Raw genomic sequence first — 23,851 nt, 5'->3', positions numbered from 1 at the left:
AGCTGCCGGCTTTGTTGAAGATGTGGTGTGGAAAAGGGTCAGATGGCGAGCCGGAGTGGATTGTGCCCATGGTCTTCATTTTGTCTTCGATGCTCACGTTGGCCCAGGTTGTCAGGGGTTTGTGGTCGGTGGGGTGTGTGGGTTCCGGCGTATTGGGGCCTGTTAGGGTCGTACGGGGGTTGAAGCTATCATGGATGTCGGCGATCTCGCGGTGGAAGAAGGTGGCGACGGAGTTGCATAGGACTTGCGACGGTGGGATGTCGTTGGCGTTGGAGCTGGGGTTGGAGAGTTCCTTCATGATGTTAAAGAGCTCCTTGCTGTTGTGTGCGTTGCTGTCGAGGCGGTCTTTGAAGGAAGTCCTCTTGGCGGTCCTGATGATGCGGTGGTGGCTGCGGATGGCGTCTTTGTGGGCTGCGCGGCTGTCTGGCGATTTCTCGCTGTGCCATATGTTCTCCAATTTCCCGTAGGTGCGCTTTGATGCTAGGAGTTCCGGGGTGAACCAGTTGGCTCTCTTGCTGGTGTCTTTGAGCGTTTGTTTTTTCAGCGGGGCTAACGTGTTGGCGCAGTCGTCCAACCATCATCTGAGGGTGCGTGCACCAGCGTCGGGGTTGGTCGGTGGGTTGAGTGCGAGGTTTGCCTGTAGTTGTACTTCGGTGACTTTGCCCCAGCAGCGACGGGGCATCTGCAGTGTGCGGTGATGTGCGACGGGTTTCCGGAAGGTGAAGTGGATGCAGTGGTGGTCGGTCCAGGTGGGTGCGGAGACGTGGCTGAAGGAGACGTGGGGGCTTGAGGAGAAGATGGCGTTGAGCGCGTGACCGGCGATGTGGGTCGGCGTCGTGACGAGCTGTTCCAGTCCAAGGTTGGCGAGGTTGTCTATCAGGGTGGACGAGTTGCTGTCGTTGTTGTTCTCCAGATGGAAGTTCAGGTCTCCAAGGAGGATGTAGTCAGTGCGTGCTTGCTGATGAAGTTGGCGATGGCGTCGCAGAATTGTGGCCGGGGTCCGGGTGGTCTGTAGATGAGGGTGCCTCTTAGGGTGGTCTTGGGGTCCGTGTGGATCTGGAAGTGCATGTGTTCGGCGGTGCTGAGAGTGTCGTCGGTAATTGTTGAGACCTTGATGGTTTTCTTGTGGACGATGGCGATTCCTCCTCCGACTCCGTTGGTGCGGTCTCTGCGGGCGATCTTGTATCCGTCGGGGTTGGCAATGGCGATGTCTGGAGAGGAGGCTTCATTCATCCAGGTCTCGGTCAGGAAGGCGACGTCTGGTGATGCGGATTTCGAGTAGGTCCCAGAGCTCTACGGCGTGTTTGCGTGCGGAGCGGGTGTTGATTAGGATGCATCGGAGCTGGTTGTGTTCTGTCGTGGCGTGTGACTCTGCGTCTTTGATGCAGGAGAAGCTGCAGTTCTGGCAGGAGAAGGGACCGTGGGTGCGCTTCGGGGTGGCCCTGTAGCAGGTGGGGGTCCGTCCTGGGCTGAGAGCGATGAGTGCTGGCGTCGTATCGGAGTCGGTCGTCATGGCTGGGGCGGGGGCCAGGGGTTCTGACGCTGGGCGCGGTCCAGGCGCGGATGGGAGCAGACGGGCTTGCCTTTGGCACGCCTTCGGCACGCCAGCGGCTACCATTTTATGGGGAGGTGGGAGGGAGGAGCAGCTGGGTGGCAGGGGGCAGCAAATGGGCACGGGAGCCCAGGGGGAAGCAGCTGCGGGAACAGGAGCTGCGAGGGGGGCGAGAGGGCACAACAGGGGGTACACTGGGCAGCGGGGCATGGGGGCACACAAAAAGGGACACAGAAAGCAAACTGGGCAGCGGGGCACAGGGGGGACACAGGAAGGGACACAGAAAAGCAAACTGGAAAGCGGGGCACGGGGGCACACAGGAAGGGACACAGAAAAGCAAACTGGAAAGCGGGGCACGGGGGCACACAGAAAAGCAAACTGGGCACGGGAGCACACAAGAAGGGACAAGAAAAGCAAACTGGGCAGCGGGACACGGGGGCACACAAGAGAGGGGACACAGAAGGCAACTGGGCAGCGGGGCACAGAGGAGCGAAGGGCACGAGGTACTCGGTGAGCGCAGTTGGAGATTCAGCGGGGGGGGGGGGGGGGATGGTGGAGGGGGACCCTACCTGGCAAGGTCAAGGTAGCTCCTGGTTCAAACCTCCACTTTTGGCAGGAGAACCGATGAGAAAACTAAGTGAAAATAGGTGGTGTGCCTCCCTTTGGCAACTTCACCGCTCAGGTGGTGGAGGCGAAGTGAAGCACATTTTTCAGTGCCTACCATCTTGACGATGGTGGGACATATCCAATCAGGGCTTCGACTATGCCCCCCTTTCACAGGACGGTGGCATAACAGAGGGTGTACACAACCCAGGGAAGGGAACTATTGGTCCCTAGCAATCAATCCCCTGTAACGCCCCTAAACCTAATATTTAGGTGGCACCCCCAGACCCTGAAGTTAGATGCTTGACGACCTACAAAGCACGGACACCGAAGAGCTGCACCAGCAAGAAAGAAGGACCAGTGACTGACTTGGCCCCAGCTTACCGGCCTGTCTGCTGCCTTTTGCCCTTGCTACAAACCGTCGACTCGTCCTGCAGGCCCAGCGACCTCCAAATCCCTGAGAGGACTGTCTGTCTTCAATAAAGATCAAGAACTTTTGTGGACAGTGGACCTGTCCAAGAAGAAACCAACTTTAAAACCGAAGATGTCTGCCCTGAGGAACCGCACAACCGCTACCGGACCCACCTCGGCACCCGACGCCCACGGCCCGAGTCCAAGTGGACCATCGGTTTTGTGAAGGTTCCCCAGCGATTGTGAGTAAGAGTTCACCGTGGGATGACCCCTGCCGAACTCTACATCGACACATGCAGCCTCAATCCAAAGAATCGCCCTGACATTCTCAGGTAAGACTTTCCCGGCGCCAAAAGACATCCTGCCTCCGAAGCTGCTGGGCCTTGGGGAGCTTGCCCAACAGTGTCTCTTCATCCCCTAGCATCAGAACTTACTTGGGCATTGACCCCTAACACTGCTTTACTTACCTGAGAGCAGGGCAACTTCGATCATCCCCAGTCTCCTTTGGATACCATTGGGCGCCTGACCTGAATTTGACTTCTGCATCCTGCCACCCCTGTGCCGCTGGTGGTGCAGTCTTGGTACTAATTTGAACTGTGCCTGATGTTGACCACAGACCCCGAAGACTTGATTGGTAAGTCGTGTACTTACCTTCAAAACTGCTTTCTTGTTTTCCTCCCATAGATTAACATTGCTGAACTGAAAAAGTGCACTAGGAGTCCACTTTTTAAAGTGAAAAGTATTTTTATTGCAAAACGTAGTTACCTTTTAACGTACATCTGGGTCTTAAAATAAATTGTAAAAGAAGCTTAATTTTCTAAAATTGGTGTGAATCTCCTTTTTGTGCCATTTATTAATCACTGTGTGTATAACAAATGTCTTACACTCCTCTATGTTAGGCCTAAGGCTGCTTGACCACAAATAGAGCACTTTGGGTTTATATCGATCCGAGGGCATAGAAGAAAGCAGCACAGCCAGCCGCTAGCGGATTGTAAGTATGCTTTTAATAAATTTTCATAGCCACCGACAGTGCAACAAAGAGACCTATGCGTTTTGGCTGGAGCTTTCAACGGGGTCATAGAGTTTGAGTGTGTAGACAAGCCATTTAAAGGGAAAATTCCCTCCAAAATTACCTCCACAATTAAAAGGGCGACACACAAATTATTTAACAATTTACACACTACACAGGCAAATTGTTTAGTAATCAACAATACGTTGCCTCAAATCCCTACATGTTGTCACATAATATAATATATACACTCAGTGTAATACATTGCTTTCATTTTGATTGTTCAATTTTCGCATGATTTTCTAGTCACGGTAAAGTACCCGTATTCCACAAGGTGGTTGTAGTCAGTTGAGCTGGTGATAAAATATTTCATATCCTACAACCTCCGATCATGAGTTGTTAGTGGGGAACTAACACTTGAACAATGTTTTGAACATCAGAAGGGAGACAACGGTCCATTCCAGATAGGTGGGGAAGTGTCACTACAGAATGTTTCCATATTGTTAACTGATCTGCTAGTGATATACCAAAATGGGGGGGGGTTTGGGGTGGAGGAGGGTCTTAAAGCATTATACCGTCCGGTTAACAAGCCCAAGACAGCAGAAATAAAAATATGGTGTCATGCTGTTACGGCTCGAGCTATGGAGCCAAGTAAGGTGCTATCTAGTGAATTATATTAGACTCTGGATTCTTTTTTTATCATTCAGTCTTTGCATTCATGCACATAAAACAAACATATTTAGAAACATTTGACTTTAAGGTTAAACAAAGGAAAAGCAAAATGAAGTAAACGAAGCAGGAATAGCAGGGACCAAATAAAAGTGATTTTGCAAGAATAAAAATAAAGTAAGAGTGGATGGGAAAATGAAAATGAGGAACATAAATCAGAAGGAACCAAAGAAGAACGGGGCAGAATACAAAACGAGAGAAAAGACTGCCCAACGAAAGGAGAATGACTGACTTTTTTGGAAAAGGCAACCAGAGACAAAAGCCCGATGCCCTATAAGCAAAGTAGAGATAAAGATTCATAGATCTAGGCAGTCTTAACAGTAGGTGCTTCGAAAGATCAGAGCGAGACATTGCTGGTTTTTGATTCTTTAATTGGCTCTGTCTAGGACTGGGCACCCAGGTGGTCTGCTGTGTCCCCTTTTTGATTACCCTAAGAAAGGGCACTCCATCCGGTAACCACACACACCATACAAATAATAACAGACATGAAAGATGTCAAATTGCTCCTTAGGATGGTTCCAGTTAAGAGGATAAAAACAACCAAGGGTAAAAAAATCTTTGTTGGCAATCTTGTAGCTTTTGATTGAAGAAGAATATAACACTGAGCTAATCAGCAAGGCACCAAACCTGATCAGGGAAGAGAACAGAACAAGACAAATCCAGGAATAGATGGCAGAAAGAATCTAAACTGCTAGAAGCAAAATTCAGGGGCAAAAATAGAAACCATATTCAAGGATCATGACAAAAAAAAAAAAAAAATCAGACCACAAATATGTTGCTACACATCTTCCTCTTGTAACTGCAACAGGAACGGACATCACAGAAAAACGCCCTACAACATTGTGAACTGAGAATCTCAGAAACCCTCCTATCTTGGGAAGGGCTGCTTTTAAGTTTGATGATGAATTTTTCTAGAAACTTGTGGTGTTTGCTAAATAAAAGAAGAAACCCAGGTTTTATATCCCTCCTGCCACTGACTTCTGAAGCCCTTATGCCACACTGCCTGCTTTGTACAATTCATGGGAACCCATCCGGGTAACCACAAGAGTATGGATGCCTGAAAAATCCAGGAAGTAAGCACTGTTCTTATAAAAGATCTCAGCACAGATGTAACACTGCGTACCCTTCCTGAACCACTGGGTTTATCTGAGTGGCAGTGAAAGAAACAGTGAACTAGTAAAGGATCATGCCCTTAATCAGCATCTTCAGTAGGAGGATAATCCTTCTAATGGATCGGAAATTGAAGTGAGCATCAAACCGTTTGCAAGTAACAAATTTCTTGAACCCGATATTCAAGGTGTCCTTGTACCATAACTAGATGAGGTTCTGAAGGAAGACAATGATAAGCATCTGGAACTTATGGCTTCAACAAATTGCATATGCTTCTGTAACTGATTCAAATAATCAATAGCTGCTGGGACCAAAGGTTCACTAAGAGAGGATGGAACAAAACATTTGGATGAAAACATTGCATACATATGAAAGGTGAGACTATGACGGCACTACAAGTTGCATTGTTTTAAGAAACCGTGGCAAATGGTTAATGAAAGCTCATTTGGTTTGAGCAGCATTGCAGTACCTCACAAATATTGCTCCAAACTTTGATTACTTTGCTGTTTGCCCATTAGATTGGGAAAACCACAAGATAAACCTTGTTCAACTCCAAATGCTTTACACAACACTTAATAATAATGTGAAAGCTATTGGGTGCCTCAATCATAATTATAGGACAGGGTAGCCCCTAATGATGAAAAAGATCAGTCAAAAATTACTGGGCTATTTATTCGGATGTTGGCAATTTAGATGGGACAAAAACGAACCATCTCAGAGACGATATCTCATAACCATCTGCCCCAGCATCTCGTTAGATGGTGGAAGATCTGTTATGAAATATGTAGTAATTCTAAGCTGGTGGTAAGGGCAGCAAATATTTGAAAGGCTTAATGCTGGACACAAAATCGGACAAGCAAGAAGATATTTCTGTACATCGGACTGAACAGATAGCCACCAGAAAGACTGCAAAACCAAATACAGAAATGTCTTAATTTCTCTATGATCAGAAACAGCTGAATCATGACCTATTTTCATAATATCCAACTGGAAGTCCTTTGGTGAACCAAAATAGCCTGTTGGCTTAAATATAGTTCAATGAATCTATTTAGAGGAAACTTTAGGTAAAAGATCTTATAACTCCTTAATATCCATCTGTTTTTGTGCCATCTTGACCTTGTCTGAGATGGTCGGCATTATTCCAACAACTCAATGAGAAGGAATTACAGACTGATCATAAGCAAATGATGACTCAGAATAATGATAGGATAGCAGGTCTGCCAACACACTCTTTGAACCAGGAATGTAAGTCATAATAAAAGCATACTGTGCAAAGAAATATGTTCATCTAGCTTACCTGCTGTTTTTGCATTGGAGAATTATAATCACCGTAAAGTTTGATGACCAGTTCAATATTCAATAGCTTCTTAGTGCCATTAAAAATGTCTTTACTTAGAACACATTCTTTACGCGCTAGACACAGAACACCATCTTGTCAGCCCCCTTCATATGCAGCCTATGCACAGCAGATACATGCCCTTTCAATACTCCTCTGATTATTACTTGGCTTCACTGGTGCGCATTCTAGATGTTTGAGGCACCTTACGCTGAATGCAGTCACATCAGCCCCGTTTATATGTTGCTTCAGCACACACCCAGAGAAATTGATTTATCCGTGCTTCAAACAGTGGCACCGCTTCCCTGCCATAGGGTTCACCTCCTACAGGTATGACGTACCCATTCCCTCTTCATGTTTGTCAACATACTCTAATGATCTTAAATAACTATTTCCTCATTTTCTACTGGCTAGGCATTCTGCATTTCACAGAGTCTTTATAGCGCTGCTTCTTGCGCTTCCCTTCCTATGGACAAAAACAAATCGCCTCCACCACTAACTGCGAGTATTTTTTAGGCTGCCCTTGTTTTTTGTTCCCTCGCGTTTCACAAATCAAGTGCTTATCTCCTTGCCTTGTTTTTACAGGAGCAGGCATTCTCCAGATTCATCTCTTACTTTCCCTACATATCTCACTTAGGTGTGTCTCCTGTGCGCTCTTTCATACCCACTCACCAAAAACGTTCTTTTTGTTTATTTTCGCCAAACTGTCCTTACAGATTACACTGGAATTCATCACAGGCATTATTGATATAGCCTATGTTCCTATTTCAATTAGGTTACATAGAAATTATTTTTCATTAAACCCCCTTTAACACCTTTTTTTTTCTAAGCAGCATTCTTCTTTTTCATGCTCACTTATTGTTTTGTCCCGATGAGGACTTGTTGAACCATGGAAGGTTGAAACGCTGTTGACAAGATCTGGCCGAAAAAGATGCTTATGAAATACGTGCTGTGTAATGGAATACTCATCTACTATTGATTTATACTTTCATCCATGCACGATGTTTACTCACTACTTATTTTTGTCGTTTTTAACCTTTTGTTTGTTCATCACTTTGCGCCATCCACAAGAGTTTAACGAGAACTGTTTGATCACCTTGCACTTAGAGCACTTATGCTTCAATTTATATTGATGCTGCTATTATTTGTTCGAACAAGATAAAAAAATATATAATTTATTTCCGATTATCACCAGCCTTGTAATTAATTTATTGACACAATACATTTGCTAAGCATTGTATGATTGCTAAAATACTTTTTTAACTTCAAATTATACTTTTTTTAGACACTGGTGCAGATACATTTATTTAGTACATGCCATCTTAATGACTAAGGGTCATTGCGGAGACTCTGCCCAGAGTCCAGAGACTCTTCCCCCCCCCCCCCCCCACCTCCACCCCGGACTGCTGGGACTCCGCCACAAGGGAAGAGGCTCTTTGTGAATCAGGCTCTAAAAGTTCTCTTTCGAGCTCTGAGTAGTTTCACTCAGGTTCAGAAAGGTCCATTTGCTTTTTTCTAACAGGTCCTTTATTTTCTTGCTCTTTTATTAGGTCTCAAAGAGGCGCATTGTGTTCAATCTGTGGGCTTCAGCCCGCCCGTAGGCTTACCATTTGCTCTCTCCATTATCGCTACCATATCTTTTGACCCCATTTGTCCATGGCATGCATGAGTCATGCCTCTGCTTGTGTTTAACCCTCCAGACCAGCATGCACCAAGTACTTGTGTCCATCTGCTGCTCCCGTTTTAAGATCTTCTTTTTTTCTTTGAGTTTGAGCGCTCTACACTTTTACAAGCTCCTTATTCTCCTCCCACCTGGGCTTCATTTCCTGCAAAGCAGCGAAATTACAAGCTGGTGTTGCCTTTTTTGTTGATGTTTTTTTGCAGTTTTATACAGTGTGAACTCGACCTGAATGTATCAGAGAGCTTTACATGAGCACCTGTTGCGTCATAGATGGACATACTCATTTTCAGGCACAGAGAGATTAAGTTATTTTCCCTGAATCATAGAATGCTGAGTCGATGTGGAGACTCAAATCTTGTTTTCCAGTTCAAAACATTTGATTTAAGAGTCAATGTAACTTGATGTAAGGTGTGCGTGCGATCTAGATGAACAAGTTACTTACCTTCGGTAACGATGTATCTGTAAGAAACATTAGTTAGTTAGATTCCTCACCTTAGAATATCCCCAGGCGTCAGGCTGGATCCGGAAAGATTTTTTGTAGCAATACCCCTTGCACGTCGCTAGGCGTCGTCTGCGGCTCTGCGTCCGTCATTGGCGTCGTGCGCCGGAATGACGTCGGAGTACTTAGACGCCGCCCTTGCGCGCTGACGTCAGTTCTTGTACATAGCTTTCCACACCAGGAACGCAGAGCCATGCAAGAGACCGACACTGGTGCCAAAAAGTCTAGGGCCCTCAACAGGATGACCTTAACCCTAGATGTCAGTTCGCAGAGCGGGGATGATGGGTGGGTCGGTGAGGAATCTAACTAACTAATGTTTCTTATAGATACATAGTTACCAAAGGTAAGTAACTTGTTCATCTGAAAGAAACACGTTAAGTTAGATTCTTCACCTTAGAATAGATACCCCAGCAATACCAACCCCGGTGGAGGGTCTGCGAACCAAGATCACACCAGAAAGTCCTGGAGAACAGAACGGCCAAAGAAGCCATCTCTCCGGACTTGGCTGTCCAGGCAATAGTGCTTGGCGAACGTGTGCAGTGAGGCCCACGTCGCCGCCTGACAGATGTCCTGCAAGGGAACTCCCCGTACCAGGGCAGTAGTCGCCGCCGTGGCCCGGGTGGAATGGGCTCTCAGCCCAACAGGAGGGTCCTTTTTCGCCAAGGAGTAACAAACTTTTATACACAAGACGACCCACAGTGAGATGGTCCGTTTGTGTACGGCTCTCCCCTTCTTAGCACCTACGTATCCAACAAAAAGTTGGTCGTCCACCCAGAACTGTCTGGTGCGGTCCAAATAAAAGGACAGCGCACGTTTTGGGTCCAGACGGTGGAGCCTCTCTTCCTCTTTCGAAGGATGCGGAGGCGGAAAGAAGGTGGGCAAAGTGGTGCGGTCCAAATAAAAGGACAGCGCACGTTTTGGGTCCAGACGGTGGAGCCTCTCTTCCTCTTTCGAAGGATGCGGAGGCGGAAAGAAGGTGGGCAAAGTGACCGATTGCCCGATGTGAAAGGGGGTCACCACTTTCGGAAGAAAAGAAGGACGAGTCCGGGGGACAACCTTGTCCGGATGAACAGAAAGAAAGGGAGGCTTAGATGACAGAGCCTGGAGCTCACTCACCCGTCTAGCCGAGGTGATAGCAACCAGGAAAGCAGTCTTAAGAGTCAGAAGACGAAGTGGACAATTGTGAAGGGGCTCAAAGGGAGCGCACATCAGAAAGGTCATGACAAGATTCAAATCCCACTGAGGCATTACGAAGGGGACAGGAGGAAACGTGAGTAATGCCTTTAAGAAAACGCGAAACAACAGGGGACTTGAAAAGAGAAGGCTGATCAGGAAGCCGTAAGAAAGCAGAGATTGCAGAAAGATGACCTTTCAAGGTGCCCAGAGCAGAGCCCTGCTGGGCCAAAGAAAGAAAGAAGAAAGAGTAGAACCTCAGAAAGAGGGGCGGAAAGGGGATCCACAGCCTTTGCTGTGCACCATGCCACAAATTTGTTCCACCTGCAGGCGTATACCGATTTTGTGGAGGGACGCCTGGCTGCCAGAATCACATCACAGACTTCAGAAGGCAAGTCAAATGGCATCAACTGTCGCCGCTCAATCTCCACGCATGGAGGTGGAGACTGGACAGGTTCGGGTGGAGGACCGTCCCCTGCTGCTGCGACAGAAGGTCCGCCTGAAGAGGCAGTCGTATCGGAGGATCGATTGACATACTGAGTAGCTCGGGATACCAGTACCTTCGTGCCCAATCCGGGGCCACTAAGATGACTTGGGCCCGGTCGCGCCTGATCTTCTTCAGCACTCTGGCCAGAAGTGGTATAGGCGGAAAGGCGTACAACAGACCGCAACTCCACTCGCGACGAAAAGCGTCTCCGAGCGAGTGCCGCCTTGGAAATTCCAACGCGCAGAACTGCTGACATTGCGCGTTCTCTTCGGTGGCGAATAAATCTAACCAAGGCTCTCCCCACTGCAGAAAGAGACCTTGCACCATGTCAGAGTTCAGACGCCATTCGTGATCCATCATGCCCCGGCGGCTGAGTTCGTCTGCTCTGGCGTTCAGAGAGCCCACCAGATGTTGAACCACCAGGATGATGCCCTGGTGTTCCAGCCATGTCCAGAGGCGCAGAGCCTCCTGACAAAGGGTCCACGACCCCACCCCGCCCTGTTTGTTGCAATACCACATGGCGGTGGTGTTGTCCGTGAACACCTGCACGACACTTCCCCGGACAGAGGGAAGGAAGGCTTTCAGTGCAAGCTGGATCGCTCTCAAGTTGATATGGAGTTGAGACTCCGCCGGAGACCAGAGGCCTCTGATCTCCGCCTCTCCCATATGGCCCCCCCATCCCAGGAGGGACGCGTCCGTCACTACTACGTGCTCCGGTTGGGGTAGGGAGAGGCATCTGCCCCTGACCCAATCGCGGTCCGTGAGCCACAACTGCAACTGTTTCGCAGTGCCCTCCGAGATCAAGAAATGGTCGGACAGGTTGCCTCGATGCTGGGCCCACTGAAACTTCAGGTCCCACTGCAGAGCCCGCATTCGCCACCTGGCGTAATGCACCAACAGGATGCAGGAGGCCATCAGCCCCAGAAGCCGCAGCATCAACCTGACCGAAACCCAGGATAGAGGCCGAAAGATGGGAATCGGAGCCTGAATATCCCGGACCCGCTGTTCCGGGCTTATCCGAATCGAGAACCGCTCCGATGAAGAGGAGCTTCTGGGAGGGTCTTAGGTGTGACTTCGGCACGTTGATGGAGAACCCCAGAAAATGCAGGAGGTCGGCCGCAGTCTGGAGGTGGGAGGCGACTTGCTGGGGCGAGCCCACCTTCAACAGCCAGTCGTCGAGATAGGGGAAGACTGGAACCCCCGATCTGCGCAGATGAGCTGCGACCACCGCCATCACTTTCGTGAACACCCGAGGGGCACTGGTGAGGCCGAAGGGGAGCACGATGAACTGAAAGTGCTCCTGACCCACCGTGAACCGCAGTTAACGCCGGTGGGCCGGCAGGACGGGGATGTGAAAATAGGCGTCCTGCAAGTCCAACGCTACCATCCAGTCTCCAGGGTCGAGGGCAGCCAGAACATAAGCTAAAGCTAGCATCTTGAACCGTTCCTTCCGGAGGAAGGCGTTGACGTTCCTGAGGTCCAAGATAGAGCGTAGGCCCCCTTTGCCCTTCTTGGGAACCAGAAACTAGTGGGAATAGCAACCACGGCCTACTTCTGGACCAGGAACGCGCTCGACGGCCTCTTTGGCCAAGAGAGCCGTAACTTCCTCCCGCAGAAGAGTCAAGTGATCCTCCGATATACAGTGGCACTGCGGTGGCATGGCTGGAGGGGTCGTCTCGAAGGGGAGGGAGTAGCCCCTTCGGACGATTTGCAGACCCACCTGTCCGAAGTGATGGATCGCCAGTGGAGCAGGTGATGGCGAACTCTGCCGCCCACTGGCGTGGAATGGGCCTGAAAGCTCGGACTAGGAGGGCTTTGAGGCGGATGCTGCCGGGGTGGATGTGGACTGACCGGCACGTTGTCCTCCAGTACCGCCACGGCGGAATCTACGTCCGCGTGCAGGTTGGGTATGCGGCCGGTGGCTAGGCGGACGTGAGGCGCCGCCCCTTCCTTGGCCACGTAAGGGGCGAAAAGCGGAAGTTTGCAGCCGTGGGGCCGAGAGACCCAAGGATCTGGCCGTAGCCCGGGAGTCCTTAAAACGAGCCAGCGCACTATCCGCCTTCTCACCAAAAAGGCTAGTGCCATCAAAGGGCATATCCATGAGGGAACTCTGGACATCCCCCGAAAAAGACGTGGACCCCAGCCAGGCGTGGCGCCGGAGCGCCACCGTGGTGGAAATCGACCTACCCAGAGAGTCCGTGGTGTCTAGTCCACACCGTATGACATGTCGTGCTGCATCTCGCCCGTCAGCAAGCGCCTGGGAGAGACGTGTCCGGGCCTCCTCCGGACACAGGGGCAGCACGTCCTCCACCGTATCCCACAGAGAGTGGGAGAAACGGTCCAAGAGGCAAGCGGTGTTCAAAGACCGCAGGCCCAAACTCAGGGAAGAGAACAGCTTCTTTCCGAACTGTTCTAGCCGCTTGGATTCCCGATCCGGAGGGGCGGACGGGAAGGAGGATTGGAAAGTGGAGGTCTGGATAACCAGACTCTCGGGGGTGGGGTGTTGGGACAGGAAACTGGGGTCGCCCGGAGCAGGGCGGTGGCGCCGGGCCACGTTCCGATCCACAGGAGGAACTGTGGAGGGCTTGGACCAGGTGCCCTGCAGAACGTCTATGAGGGCCTCATTGAACTGCAGCAGAGGCTCAGTGGAGCTTGCTGACGGTTGAAGCACCTCTGTGAGGACGTTAGTCCTCACGGCCACAGCAGGCAGCTCGAGCCCCAGGGCTGCGGCCGCCTTGCGCAGCACCACTGAAAAAGCTGCACCTTCCTCCGAGGCCACAGTCGGAGGAGAGATGAAACCAGCGTCTGGGGAAGTGTCCAGACCACTGGCATCCCCCAGTTCGTCTGCCCAGTCCTGTGAAAGTTGGCCCTGTATGGCCATAGGGTCCTCAGACCCCTCCCAATCGCCCCCGTCATCCGATTCCTGATAAACAGGAGGAATGATCGGAGCCGGGCGGTAGATGAAACGCTCATCCATCGGCATCGGGTGCGGCGCCGGGCCCGGACTAAACCGGGGAATGTCGTCGTTCGGAGACGGCGCCGGGGGCGGAACTGGTGTCGGCGCCGGCGGAGGAGGCGTCGTGAGGTCGACCGGCACCGGCAGAGATCCAGGCCTGCATCCCTCGGGGACCTGCGGCGTCTGGACCGAAGTCGTCGACGGCGCCGGAGCTGCCGGCACGCGAGGTCGCCCAGTCGAGCCCGCGGGCGCGCCGGCAGGCGTCGACGGCAGAGCCAGGCCCCTCATGGCCGAGAGGAAGGCACTGACCTCCGCCGGAGTCGCGTCAGTTCCAGGGACCGGCGGGTATGGGGACGGACGCGGCTCCAGCGGAGCCGCAGGGGTAGGACCACCGTGACCCTCAGCCGAGTCGCGCGACCGGCGAGGGGAGTCCGAAGAGCGGTGTCGCCTCTTGGACTACTTAGATCGCTTCGACTTACCCGAAGACTTCGAGCCCGACGAGCGATGACGATGACTGTTACTCCGTGGCCGGTCCTTGGACCTCGACCGGGACCGTGAGCGGCGCGGAGCCGAGTGCCGAAGCTAGAGAAGCTTACGGGACCGCTCCCGCCTTCGAGGTCAAGGCCTGACAATCGGGGCACGACTCCGCGTCGCGGTCGGCCCCCAGGCAGTAAAGGCACCGGCGATGGTGGTTCGTCACCGACATCAGTCGATGACAGGAGTCACAGGCTTTAAACCCGGGAATCCTACCGGCACCAGAGTCGGGTCGACAGAAGACCAAAAAGAGTCAAAAAAGTTTAGTCAAAAATTGACTAAGGGGTAAGCTCTTCCCTGATCGGTGCTGTCTGGCGCGGAAAAAAGAAGAACTGACGTCAGCGCGCGAGGGCGGCATCTAAGTACTCCGACGACATCATTCCGGCGCACGACGACAACGACGGACGCGGAGCCGCAGACGACGCCTAGCGACGTGCAAGGGGTACTTCTACAAAAAATCTTTGCGGATCCAGTCTGAAGCCTGGGGATATTCTAAGGTGAGGAATCTAACTAACGTGTTTCTTTCAGATTAGTTTTTTTCTGAGACATAATATCCTGCTGTGCTAATATAACTGCCATGATACCAAACAGCCCCATAGGGAGTTGGCAACGGGACCATGTGCTTTAAAATCGGAGTAACATCACCCCAGTTTGAGGTAGGCTGCCTGTACACTAAGGTTGGGAGAGGGGCTTCTGATGTCGAGCCTGGGCACAGCCATGGTATGGTGTTTTTAACGGTTACACCAGCTTCACGACTGAACATTGCCCGCCCTTACCCTTGGAGCATGCTGTGAGGTTTACAAGTCACACATCCACTGTTTGTTTTACTGGCAGTCCCTGGGCTTTTCTTCCCATTTACAATCCGCTCTGCCTCCACCACAAAGCAGGTCAGCCTGATAGCGTGCGTACCTCTGACCCGCAGGTTAAACATTGGTGCTATAATGCAGCATCCCCTCATCCTAATCCTCTCTAACAGCTGTAAAAGCAACTCTTAAAGAATAGTTTTTGGGGCATTCAACAATATTGGCAGTGACTTATGAGAGTGAATGTGTGTTTAAGCCGGTTTTACTATTGTGGTCCCCATTACTAAGAGTCTCTAGAGGATGTGCTCTCTATACTGGACAGGCAACATAAATATAATTTCAAGTTTCAACAAAAGACAACATTGCCATAAACATCAACTGAGAATGGAAAAAATTACCTTTTTATGTGGGATGAGTTCTAGACAGGCTTGGTACACTTGTCGTGTCCTCTCTGGATCCTACAGAACAAACAGAATTTAAGAAATTATGTACAGCACAAATGAACAAGTTAAATTATGTAACGCTCTTGCAGGTGGCTACAACACATAACTGCAAATTGCTCACCTTTAGAATATCCACAGGTGCTGTACAAGATCAGGAAGACTTAAACAGCATTGCTACCTCATTTTATAAGGTGACATTGTGCAGCTCCGTGCCAACTTCATTCTGCCCTGGAATTTACCATGGAGTCGCATATCAGAGCCACCCTTGTGAGTTGAAGTCAGTTTCTTTCTTGAGTCAGTCCAAATCCTCAGACGCGGAGGCCACCAATATTGAGCAATACCAGTGTGCAGATTCTTAGATTGGGACCTTTTTATATTGGAAAGGAGACAATTCCAAGAACAAAGAGGGGGAGCGCAGTGAAGAATTTGTAACTAGAGTATCCACCAGAAAGAGCATTACCAAAGGTAAGTAACTTCCTATTCCGATGGATTCTTCTAACTGCAGATGCTTCATCTTCAAAATAGATATCAAAGCAGTATCTCCCAAGATGGTAAGGACATTGTGGACTGGTTTACTAAAGTTACTGGCCACAAAACAATAATATTGGGCCAAAAAAGCAAAATTTGAGATAGGTGCACAATGTGCCCGTCACAAAAATATTGTGGCACAACCAACAAACAAGAACAGTGCAGCAAACCCAAGCTGGAAAGAGGCATTTCTGATGCAAGAGAGTGCAGATTTCAATTTAAAAATTGCGCTCTCTCTGGCACTATTTGGATATGTCTCTTCACAGCATGAAGTACATTCTGCTGAAGGGAGCTGTTAATGTGGTGCGGGGGAGTAGAAGGCTACAGTAGGTGAAAGGGGATGGTAGGGAATAGTAAAATGCATGGGAGGCGGCGGGCTGCAGAATTGTGACAGGGGAGTGAAAAGAAAGGTTTAAAATGCAGAGAGGTTGGAAGCAGTGGTTTATTTTGAGCTTCAGCTCTGCCTCCAGAAGCTTGTAGCATTGTTGCATACCCCGCAAAGCAGGAGAGAGAATGAAAACACCCTTCTACTGCCACCTGCCTTTTACTGACCAAGCACAAGTCAATAAAAAGAGAGGTAAAAGATTTTACGGGGGCTTTTGTAAAAATTGCGGGATCGTTTTCTTTTTTTTGAAAGATTCCAATTATGCAATTTTTTTACAACACACAAAATCCTGTAGGGTATGTCTATGGCATGCCTCAGAACAAAATGTCTTGCAAGACTGACAGTGCTTCCTGAACGTGTGTATTGACACCCATGTCGCAGCCCACCAGATCTCAAGTACAGGCACTCCACGTCCCAGTGCAGTGTTAACAGTCTTGGAGCTTGTGTAATGGGCCCTAAACTCCCCTGAGGCTGCTTCCTGGCCAGTGTATAGCAGATCTTGATGCAGAGGACTATCCATGCTGACAAAGTTCTTTTCTGCACTTAATTGCCTTTCTCTGCCCCAGACTACCCCACCAAGGGATGATAGTCCACCTGATTGTCTTTGGTGCAACTGATGTAAAAATCGAAAGCTCTTTTACAGCCCAGCCGATGCAGATGTTTTTCCTCCACTTTCGAGGGGTGAGGTGGGGCAAATAATGTTGTATGAGTGCAGGATTGTCCAACGTGAAAACCAGTAGCAACTTCCGGCAACCAGGCAGCTTTGGTCCGTAGTACCACTTTGTTTGGGGGAAAAAGGTAGTATAAGGTGGCTGCATAGACAGAATTTTGAGTTTGAACACATGGCAAACCAAAGTCATGCAACCAAGTGCAGTCTTCTGATTCAGGAGAGGTAGTGGACAGCTGTGCATGTGTTTGAATTGAGTGCTCATGAGGAAAGAGAGGACCAAGTTAAGATCCCACAGCGGCATCACAAAAGGTTCTCAGAGGAAGCAAATGAGTCAAACCTTTTTGAAACTGATCGCAACAACTGATTGGAACAATGAAGACGGATGCTACATCTAAAGAAACTGAAAGGGCCAACAAATAACCTTTAACAGTGCCCAAGCCAAGTCCTTGCTGGACCAGGGATAAAACATCGAATGCAGGCAACTACTGCTGCTTAATCGCCATGCATACAGGTCCAGATTGTGCAGGTGAATGGCCCTGCCCTGGAGATTCTCCCAAAACTAAAGCCTGATTGGAGGACAGATGTTCATGGCCAGAAGTAGGATAACCTAGGCCCAGTCGTTCCTGATCTTTTTCAGAATTCGGACCAGGAGAGGTAGTAGTGGAAAAGTATACAGGTGCCCTGTGCTCCACGTCATGTGAGTTCTCAGAGAGCGAGCCTTCTTAGAAACTCCAGTGTGCCCAATTTTGATACTGCATGCTCTTAAAGGTGGTAAAAAAATATATAGTCAGGGTTCTCTCCATTGCTGGAAGATGCCCTATACCACCTCAGAGTGTAACTGCAATTTGTGACCTGCCAGGTGCTGCTGGCTGAGCTTGTCTGCCGTGGCATTTAAAGATCTCACCAGGTGGTTCACCATCACGGAAATGGCCTGGCGCTCCAGCCAGCTCAAAACACAAAGTGCTTCCTGGCACAGGACCTCACCCCACCATGCCTGTTGCAATACCATGTGGCAGTGGTGCATTCCATGACCACCTGAACCAGCCTCCCTTTGATGGACATCAGGAAGTCCTTCAGGCCACGCGAATGGCCCACAACTACAACAGGTTGATGTGGTGCCTGGTCTCCACCGGAGACCAGAGTCTTCTGATCTCTACCTCTTCCAGACGACCTCCCCATCCCAGCACTTAAGCATTTGTCACCACCATCAGCCCTGGGTGAGGCAGGCAGAGGTGTCTGCCACCAGTCCAAATATGGTTGAGCTACCACTGCAGGTCTTTGGCAGTCTCCACCAAAAACTGGATGGAATTCAATAGACTACCCCTGGTGCTGAGCCCACTGAGACATCAGGTTCTACTGCAGAGTCCGCATATGCCCCCTGGCATAGTCGATGAGCCGAATGCAGGATGCCAAAGGCCCAGAAGCCTCAGAGGCACTTTCACCGAGACCTAGGACATAAGGCGAAACATCGGGATCATAGCCTGAATGCTCTGGACTCGTCGTGGTGGAGAGAAGGCCAAAATTACATCAGATCCAGGATGGCTCGAATAAAAGGGAATCTCTGTGAAGAAGTTGGGTCACTTTGGCACATTGATCGTTCACTCAAACGATGTCAGGAGGTTCCCATCATATGGGGGTGATTCATGACTGACTGTGTCAATACCACCTTCAACACTCAGTCGTCGAGGTGGGGAAAAACAGATCTCAAACCTCTTAAGATGTGCCGCCACAACTTTTGTGAACACTTGAGGGACACTGGTGAGGCTGAAGAGGAGCATGGCAAATTGAAAATGCTCCTGGCCCACCTTGAACTGCAAGTGGCATCTATGGGACTGCAGGATGGAAGTATGAAAATAGGTGATCTACAGGTCCAAACCAAACACCAAGTTGCCTAGATCCAGGGCAGACACATCCTAGGACCGCGTGACCATCTTGAATTTTTCCATCCAGAAAAAAGGAATTCAGTGGGCACAGATTTAAAACAGGACTAAGTAATGTGTCCTTTTTCAGCATGAAGAAATAACAGGAGTAACAGCCAGTCCCTATTTCCTGGACATGGGACCCTCGACCTTAGGCCAAAACAACCTGCACTTCTTGGAACAAGATGGATAAGTTCTCCTCTGAGATATTCTGACATGGGTGGGAGGTGCAGTGTGCTAGAAAGGAATAGCCGGGCACATCCATGTTAGATGATTTGGAGGACCCATCTGTTAGATGATATATTTTGCCATGCCTGGAGGAAAAATCTGATCCTACCTCCCAGTGGTCGTGTGCAGTTAAGGGCAACTAAAGTGGCTTGGAGGCGGATGGCAGAGTGGCGGGGAATGGGAAGTTTACTGCACTTGATGGACTGGGTATTGTTGGATTGATCCCTGCACTTCACCTTGAAAGGACTGGGGTGTCCGCTGCGGGTGGCTGGCCTTGATGTGGGCAGTACGCCAAGCTTCTGGCATAGCCTTGAAAAAGGCTAAATTGATAAGGATAATGATAGGCTCAGAGAATGTGCTGTTGCTCTTTTTCTTTAAAAGCATTCCAATTCAGAACCGGTCTTTACACCAAACAGGCGAGACCCATCAAATAGAATGTCCATTAAAGAGGCTTGTGCATCCCCAGAGACGTCCATGGCTCTCATCCAAGCGTGCCACCGAAACATCATGCTAGTGCCAACTGCTCTGCAGATACAGTCATTAGTGTCCAGTCCAGAGCGGATGATGTAATTTGCAGCGTCCTGATCATTCTGGACTGTTTGAGCTAAATTGGCCTGAAATTCTTCTGGCACAGTTAGCAAGATCTCGCCAACCATGTTGCTTAAAGCATAGGTATATCAAGCAGCTGGCACCACTCTCCAAATGTCTTACATTTTGATTCTTTGTCAGGAGGAGTCATGAGAAAAGAAATAGGTTTCACCCTACCGATGGAAGTCTGAGCCACCAAACTCAAGTGTAGGGTGCTGCGTCAAAAAATCAGGGTGACCTGGTCTGTAGTATCTGGCAACCTGCCTGTTCACCGGACGACGGGAACAGAGTTAGGCCAGGTACCCATAGGGGGGTAAGACAAGGACTCATTAAATGGGAGAACTGGTTCCGATAAAGTTTGTCCCCATTGCAAAATCTCTCACATTAGGTTTGACCGCCACAGTGGATAATTTTAAGTACAAAACCTCTGCCACAAGTGTCAGCACTATGGTGCAGTAGTCTCTTTTCTGGGCTTTTTTGTCCAGTGGTTGAACACTTCACTGGACACTGAGTTGTGTTCTATCAACTGGTGTCCATCAAATCCAGTTAGAAATTGTTATCATCATCCAGATGTGGACAACACTCCCCCTCATCACCATTGTCATCCCAAAAGGCTGGCTAGCTGGCTCTGATCAGAGTCTAGAAAAAAACGTATTACACCACTGGGATACAGCCCGGAGATAATTCTGTTTGGGTTAGAAAGAACTGGTGCCAGGTGCATCAACATGGTGGAGAGAAGCAACCCCTGTTGAGGCAGCACTGGTATCTGCTCAGACTCAGAGAGGACGACAGAAATGGCTTTAATCCTCTGGCACAAGCAGCATCGATGCCACAGAGACCATCATGGATTTTAATGCCGGAATGTAAGCAAGCTTTGGCGCGGAACCCGAGGTAGGTTCTGGCGGGCAGACACAGCAGCATGTCACCTGAAGGCTTCTGCAGATCCGTGGGGCCAGAAGGCATAATAAAGGGAGCCGGAAGGGTGTAGGAAACTTGAAACATGGCCTCTCAAAAGGCCTCAATCTGTTGCAACATACGCATACCCAAAACTCGGGTGCATTGAAATCAGTTACTTCGGCTCTTCAGTGAGGGGACAAAGAGCGAGACGGCGTGGCACCCATACGTCCTTGAGGCTTCTCAGGTTGAGACTGGCAGGACTGTGACGGTTCTCACTCGGTCTTTTGTGTTACACTTTGATTTGGACTTACTAGAAGATTTCGACCTCGAAAACAACCTGTTGTGAGGAGGTCATCGAGAACAGGAATGGGTCTGTGTCCTCGACTTGGAGCGGGACTTCTGAGGCTTCTTTCGGTGTTCTGCAACATTCACCCAGGCTTCGTTTTTCCCAGATCCCTTTCGGGTTCATAAGGGCACACTGTTCGTAGGACTTGGAGTTGTATGCAAAACTCAAGCACCAGAGGCAGACCTCGTGGGGATCTGTCTCAGACATTTGTTTGCAACAGTCCCTATAAGGCTTAAACCCCATAGTTTTAGGAAAAAAGAATTCTGAAAGAAAAATTCATCAATTGACAAGGAAAATGTGGGATCTGAGGACAAACAGACAAAAATAGGGGAACAGATGTCAGCGTACAGAGGCTCTGTTGTCACTTCTGGAGTGGAACAATAGGCGCAAAGCTGTATGACCCCGCAAACCCGGAGAAATGTTGTTTACATCTCTGAAACAAGCCTTGTGCCTGGGGATATTCTAAAGGTGAAGAATTTGTGGTTAAAAGTACCCTTCAGAAGACGGTAGACATCATGAACATTTTCACAGCAGCTTCATTTGGTGTTCCAAAAAAAAAACTAATTCATACAAAAAGTACATTGACAGCAAATATGCAACTGAACACTTTAAGATTTGAAAGTTTTACATATGCTGTTAATTCACCTGTTTTTTTTTTTTAAATCATGCAATAACATCTTTTAGAAGGATTTATTAGGGCATTACATGGAAAACGTCAAGATCGATTTTGATAAAAAAACTTACATGCAAAGTAAATCTTAGTTAAATGGTTGCAGCAAAAAACACATTTCCACCTACTTTGATTTTACATAATGTAAATATTCAACTTTCCCCATCATCTTCTGGGTGCAAAAACTTGATATCTAAAGGTGGGTAAAGTCATCTTCAAAAGCAGATTTTTTAAAAAAAAGTAATCTATTTATCTTGAAAGAATTAGTGCTACACAAAGAGTTCACATTATAGGGGACTTCCATTCAGGGGATGTAACTGCTTCTCGAAAGATCAATAATCATAAACAATGCTCTTTCAAATCACTCTACAACAGGAAGATAAAGGAAGAGAGCCAGGCTGAAGAGTTGCACATCACTGACATTTTCAACAACTGCATTCATATTTGTTTCATCTAATCATTTTTTGAGGCTCCTTTAATTGCAGCACACACATATATATATATTTATACCTGATGCACATTATTCTAACCACTTAGAACATTGGAGACAAGTACCACTATCCATTAATCTGCATTTGACTGCCACTGTCAAACGATCAGTCTATAGGCACCCTTTGTTCAAAAAAGAAATTAACCAAGTTTACTTTGGAGGAATTTGTAATGGAACTAAAAGCCTTCTGCAGAGATTGGAAAAGTCAAGTAGAACAAGTTACTTACCTTCGGTAACGCTTTTTCTGGTGGATACAGTATCTGCCTGTGGATTCCTCACCTTGTGAATATCCCTGCGCCAGCAACATTCGGAAACTTTTGTAGCAGTCCACGCCGATGAGGTCGACGACGACGTCACAGAGGAACGGCACCGCTCGCGACTCCGCTGACGTCACCGGCTCCATAAGAAGACCTCGTCGGCGTGATGACGTCAGTTCCGCCCCTTTTTTCCGTGCCTTCGAGGCACACGGACGGACTGACAGCAATATATACAAAGTATACACAGTACACAATATGCAGATCAACACATATAGTGTGGAGAATAAATAGAAAGGCAAAAGAAAGACACAATGCCTTTGACAGTAACATATACATTTTGAAATACCATCATTAGAACAGTAGACTAAAACATTATTAATAGAACCTTAGGTATAGAAGGATGGACAACGGGGAGGCGGGTGGGTCAGTGAGGAATCCACAGGCAGATACTGTATCCACCAGAAAAAGCGTTACCGAAGGTAAGTAACTTGTTCTTCTGATGGATACATCTGCCAGTGGATTACCCACCTTGTGAATAGATTCCACAGCAGTCCCCACTCCCGGAGGAGGGTGTCCACCCTTCTATACCAGAAAGTCCTGAAGGACGGATCGAGCAAAGTGTCCGTCCCTCCTCACCTCGGTGTCCAAGCAATAATGTTTTGCAAAGGTGTGGAGGGAGGCCCAAGTTGCCGCCCTACAAATGTCCTCCACCGGAACACCCCTAGTTAAGGCAGATGTGGAAGACTTTGCTCTGGTAGAATGAGCACTCAAACCCTCCGGAGGCTCCTTACCAGCTAGGGAGTAGCATATCTTGATGCACAAGACAATCCACCTGGAAAGGGTGCGCTTGTGCACCGCTCGACCTTTCCTGCAGCCAGCAAAGCCCACAAAGAGCTGGTCATCAATCCTGGAGTCCCTTGTCCTGTCCAGGTAGAAGCTCACCGCCCTCTTAGGGTCCAAGCGGTGAAGTCTCTCCTCCTCCTTGGAAGGGGGAGGATAGAAAGAAGGAAGGGTAATGGACTGCCCCAAATGGAAGGAGTTACCACCTTAGGCAAAAACGCAGCCCTGGTCCTGAGTACCATTCGTTCAGCATGAATGGTCAAGAATGGGGGTTTTGAACTTAGAGCTTGAAGCTCACTTACCCTCCTTGCCGAGGTGATCGCAATGAGGAAAACCGTCTTGAAAGACAACAGTCTCAAGGGACACTTATGGAAGGGCTCGAAGGGAGAACCCATAAGATAAGTCAATACAAGGTTTAAGTCCCATTGAGGCACAATAAAGGGAGTAGGAGGAAATTTGTTTGTGAGGCCCTTGAGAAATCTAAGCACAATAGGTGATTTAAATAATGACGGCTGATCCGGCAGGCAAAGGAAAGCCGACAAAGCAGATAAATATCCTTTTACTGTAGCCACAGCAAAGCCTTGCTGAGCAAGAGAAAGGGCAAACTGCAGAATGTTAGACAGACGAGCCTTCAAAGGATCAATTGACCTCTCTCAACACCAGAGTACAAATTTAGACCATCTATAGGAATATATGGATTTGGTCGA

At 48.9% G+C, this 23,851-nt stretch overlaps 1 protein-coding gene across 1 annotated transcript in view; it reads right to left on the bottom strand.

The window, feature by feature from the left end:
- Positions 1–23,851, bottom strand: part of CRNKL1 (crooked neck pre-mRNA splicing factor 1) — a 142,765-nt gene that overhangs the window by 49,711 nt on the left and 69,203 nt on the right. The window contains exon 9 of the mRNA XM_085612418.1: positions 15,282–15,341. Coding sequence (XP_085468544.1) covers positions 15,282–15,341 — 60 coding nt within the window. The remainder of the gene's footprint in view (positions 1–15,281; positions 15,342–23,851) is intronic.

This window comes from Triturus cristatus, chromosome 6, assembly GCF_964204655.1.
Source record: "Triturus cristatus chromosome 6, aTriCri1.1, whole genome shotgun sequence".
In the NCBI taxonomy this organism is placed as follows: Eukaryota; Metazoa; Chordata; class Amphibia; order Caudata; family Salamandridae; genus Triturus; species Triturus cristatus.
Note: the sequence above shows the minus strand (reverse complement) of the source record. Positions and strands in the feature narration are given on the sequence as shown.